The sequence below is a fragment of the Plutella xylostella genome, chromosome 23 (genome assembly GCF_932276165.1).
Source record: "Plutella xylostella chromosome 23, ilPluXylo3.1, whole genome shotgun sequence".
Lineage (NCBI taxonomy): Eukaryota > Metazoa > Arthropoda > Insecta > Lepidoptera > Plutellidae > Plutella > Plutella xylostella.
The window spans coordinates 7,891,873-7,896,626 of NC_064003.1; the positions used below are offsets into that span (position 1 = coordinate 7,891,873).

General features: G+C 47.3%; 1 protein-coding gene across 1 annotated transcript; it reads left to right on the plus strand.

Moving 5' to 3' along the window:
- Positions 1 to 356: 356 nt before the first annotated feature.
- LOC119691374 lies at positions 357 to 4,089 on the plus strand. Its single transcript, XM_038108634.2, has 2 exons — positions 357 to 800; positions 1,048 to 4,089. The coding sequence occupies exons 1-2, from the start codon at positions 357 to 359 to the stop codon at positions 4,087 to 4,089; spliced, it is 3,486 nt and encodes a 1,161-aa protein (XP_037964562.2).
- Positions 4,090 to 4,754: the final 665 nt, after the last annotated feature.

A 4,754-nucleotide genomic window follows, 5' to 3' on the forward strand; every position in this document is an offset into this window, starting at 1 on the left:
ATGGTGTTAGAGTTATAAAAAACTTTTTGTTCCGAGATAATCTTGGTTTATGCGGCAATATTAAATCTAAGTCATTTGCTTATCTTATGCTCGGATTATTGTAATCGAATAAGTTTTAGTTTGGAACGCGTCATCCATCAACCTAATGTCAGGTTTCTATAGAATTTGCATAGATATCGTTGGGTTTAATAATATTTAAGTTTGTGTGAGTGGCTGGGCACCACATATTTTATATTTTTGTACGTAACGACAGTTTATATACAGAGTGTTCAAAAAGGGTATACTGTACTGTACAACCTCGCTCTTACAACGGAAAGTAGTTGCTGTGATTGTTTTTACTTTAAAAATAAGAAACTATGGCTAAGCGTCTTGAAACAGTGATAAGTGAGTGGCAGAAAACACTGGACACACTGGTAGCTAAAGTCAGTTCACTAGAAGCACGGATCGGTGAGCAATCTACGATTATCACTAATCAATCTCAGCTGATTGCCCGGCTCAATTCAGTGACGTCAGAGATGTCGTTGACCGCTACCCGCCAGCTGACGCCCGAGCAGGCCGCGCCGCCCCCGGCAGCGCTGCAGCGCCCCGTCCGACAAGCTCGGCTGAACGCAGGTTTGGCACTTAGCGCTAAAAAGCAAGCGAAGAAGACCCTGTTCGTGTCCCAGCCGCGGGTACCAACAAATTCTTCATCGAAGCCACCCGAGACTTCCCGAGTGGCTACCGAAGACAATCCGACGTCAGCTGTACAGGAGGCGGCCCCGAAACTAGCGACAATTTCTAGCGACAGCGAATGGAAGATTGTCACTCATAAAAAATCGCGAGTTCAAACTAAGTCTCGTAAAATCTTCTCGGGTGCAGGAAAGGAGGATCTAGACTTACAGACTGTCGAGCGGTTGAAATATATTCAGGCTTGGTCATTTAAACCAGACACAACTGAGGATAATATAAGAAAATTCCTTAATAAAATAAATAAATCAAACGAATATTTTGTTCAAAAAAGACAAATAAAAACTGACCGACACGCATCTTTTATAATTGGCATACCAGAAAGCTGCTACGACCGAGTCAACACGCCCGCTGTGTGGCCCCCGGGCGTGCGTTATTCGGACTGGTTTCTCGTGCGCGCCCGACCGAGCGAGCGGGCCAGCACCACCCCCACCAAGTAAACCCGACCATCATCGTGACGACATCAGCGACCCCGCGCCGCCCCCCGCGTCGCCCCCCGCGCCGCGGCGGGCCTTCACGGTGACTCACCAGAACGCGCAGTCGCTCAACAACAAGACGAAGCGCCTGGAAGCGCTGCTCCTGCAGGACCTACAGTGCGATGTGTTGGCCATCAGTGAACACTGGCTAACTACTGCTAACTTACAATCTACGACGATTTTAAATTACAAACTGGCATCCTCATACTGTCGTACCACTGTTGAGCACGGAGGTACATGTTTATACGTTAAAAATAATATTAATAAAATTGCCTCAATAGACGTAGTATGTGAACTATCCGTAGAACAAGTGTGCGAAGTATCTGCTATAAAATTAATTGATTTTGAGTTATTGATTGCGTGTATTTATAGGTCCAATTTGACGCACTGCAATGAATTCTTCCCTGTGTTTGAGAACGTGTTGGATAAAATAGTCGAGTTAAATTTTAGAAACATAATTATAGTTGGCGACTTCAATATTGACACCTTAGTGACGTCTCCCAACACCAAAAAGCTGACAGACATCCTATATGCTCATGACCTGGTGAACGTTGTGGACTTCCCTACTCGCGTGCACGGCGCATCCCGCACCTCGCTGGACCATGTGTACGTGTGGCGCGGCGCCGGCGCCTCCGCCCGCGCCGCGCCCGTCACCACGCACGTCGGCGACCACCTCGCCGTGCGCGCGCAACTCGACTGCGTGCCCGCCTGTCCCGCGCCGGCCACTGTCACCACTAGACAAATGACTCGCGCGAATAAAATGACTTTTGTCGCATCAGTCGAAAGCGTAGATTGGCAGGCCTTTTACACCTGTCCAATCAGAAGCGTGGACGATGATGCCAAAAGTATAATTCACACATTATACAATAAAATTCAAATATGCTTCCCTCTACGTACCACGACGATACGAGCACAGTGTGATCAATGGGTTTCAGAGGAAATACTCAACACAAAGAGAACTATTTTTGACTTGCTGGAGCTAAACTCAAAACTTGACGACCCAGACCTTCATAGGCTGGTGAATATTTACACTGACAAATACAAAATAATGTTGACACGTGAACGGACGAGTCATTTGTCTAACAAAATTAGTGACAGTGAAAATAAGTGCAAAGCGATGTGGCAGGTAGTGAACGAGGAACTAGGACGCCATTCTCGGACCTCGGTCGACTTCACGGACCTTGTGAAGACGCCAGAGGGGTGCAAATACGCCTCAAAAGTGGACCTCCTCACCGCAATGAACAAGCGTTTTGTTGAGGCCGCCACCGAGTGCAACGCCCCAAAGGCCGACCTCCTGATGTCCCGTGCGATGTTGGGCTCCGTGCGCCGCCCACTAGACCGATCTCTGCGGTTCAGGCTCTTTACGCCACGGGAAGTCTATGTCATCATTACTAGGCTGATTCCACCTAAACCTAGTAAAGATATTTATGATATGTCCTGCGACCTAATGAGACTGATCGCACCGTCGGTCTGTACCACGCTGGCTGCTCTCTATAACCGATGCATACGCGAGGGGATATATCCCGTGTCCCTTAAGCGCGTAAAAATTTCACCAATTTTTAAGGGCAAAGGGAAAAAGGAGGACGGGAACGCGTATCGCCCTGTTGCTATTATCCCAGCTCCTGCAAAAGTTCTAGAGAGCGGCATCAGCGCGCGGCTCACGGAGTTCCTCAACGACGCGGACGTGCTGACCGAGCGGCAGTACGCGTACCGAGCGGGCCGGTCCACCACGGACCTGACGCGCGAGGTGGTGTGGCAGGTGCTGCGCGCGCGCGACGCTAACCGGCATGTCGCTGTCCTATGCTGCGACCTATCGAAAGCTTTCGATGTGGCTGATCACTCCATCGTCACGGCCAAACTGGAGCACTATGGGGTCAGGGGACCTGCCCTCAATCTCCTTAACGACTTCATGTCAGATAGACAACAAGTTGTGGTGGGAGAAAGAGGGCTGGTTAGGTCACTCGAGATGGGAACTGAGATCGGGGTTCCGCAAGGTTCGTCGGTCTCCAACATTATATTTTCCCTACTGATGAATGACCTACCTGATTCCATACCTGACGCTCACGTGACGATGTATGCTGACGACGTTGCAGCGACTGTCACTGGAAGCTCAGTCGAAGACCTGGAGGAGCGGCTGTGTGTAGTTGCCGGGCAGCTAGCTAAATGGTTTCGAATCAATGGCTTAGCCTTGAATCCGAAGAAAACTCATCTGCTGCACTTTAACCTGGCAGGTAGACGCGGTCGCCCACTCCAGGTGACACTTGAGAATGAAACCTTGTCGCAAGTCAATGAGACCTGCTTTCTAGGGTTCAGACTGGACAGCGGCCTGTTCTGGGATGCGCACATCGACTGGCTGTGCGGCCGACTCGGGGGCGCGTGCTTCGCGTTGTCGCGGCTCGCAGCCACCGTCCCGAGTGAGGTGGTGAGATCGTGCTACTTTGCCACGATCCAGTCACTCCTCACATATGGAATCGAGCTGTGGGGCCGCGCGGCTGACTGGCACAGGGTATTCGTCATGCAGAAAAGAGCAGTGCGTGCTATAGCCCGAGTTCGATGCGATGAGTCGGCACGTGACCATTTCATCGCGCTCAATCTGCTGACGGTACCCTCCTTGTACATACTGCAGGTAGCCTTGTTTGTCAGGAAAAATCTGCAGTTGTACAAGCAAAGCCAAAGAGCCAGACGCGCGGGGCAGCTGCTCGCCGTCCAGCACCGGCTGGCGAGGTGCGCGCAGTCCGTGTACGTGTGTGGCCCGGAGGTCTACAACGCTATACCTACTGAGATCAAGGATGCGCCGTCACTGCCAGCTTTCAAACAATATCTAAAAAGATGGCTTGTCCAGCACGCCTTCTACACTGTGGGTGAATTCATTAGCAGGAAGACTTAAATTATATTTGATTTTTTTTTTGTATTCTTTACTTATAGGTAACTACTGACATGTATATTCTTTTTATTTTTTATTTTTATTCTTGACATTTTATTATTGTATAATTTACCATTGACTATCGTATTTGAATTTTGTACTACTAAGTACATTTAAATGTTATGTTAGTATTTCATTTTAATTTAGGTACTTATGACTTTATTTTTTATATTATTATTATTTTATTTATTTTTTCCCTGACATGTAATGAATATTATGAATAATAAATACAATACAATACAATACTAAGCCGAAACCTACATGTGCAGCATGTTACCAACAAAGATACTATGGATTTTTTTTGCAACAACCCGTAGACAAGTAATAAAACACCATTGAAACAGCAGCGCGGTGTCCTTGGCTGTGGCCAAGGGCGTTGCAATGGCTGTGTGGGCCTTTTTGGCGGACAGCAATTTTTTACGTGAGTTCTATATTATGGTGTATAATTAAGTATGATTACTGTCATTGTCAAATAAAGTTTTAACTTTCTATTTTTTATCTAAAAGATATACAAATTTCTTCAAACTCTAAAAAATGTTGTTCAGAATGACCACCAGAGTCACCAATTTTCAGTTTTCAAAAGGTCTTTTTTTGTTACAAAATGACACGTAAGTATAATAGTAATCGTT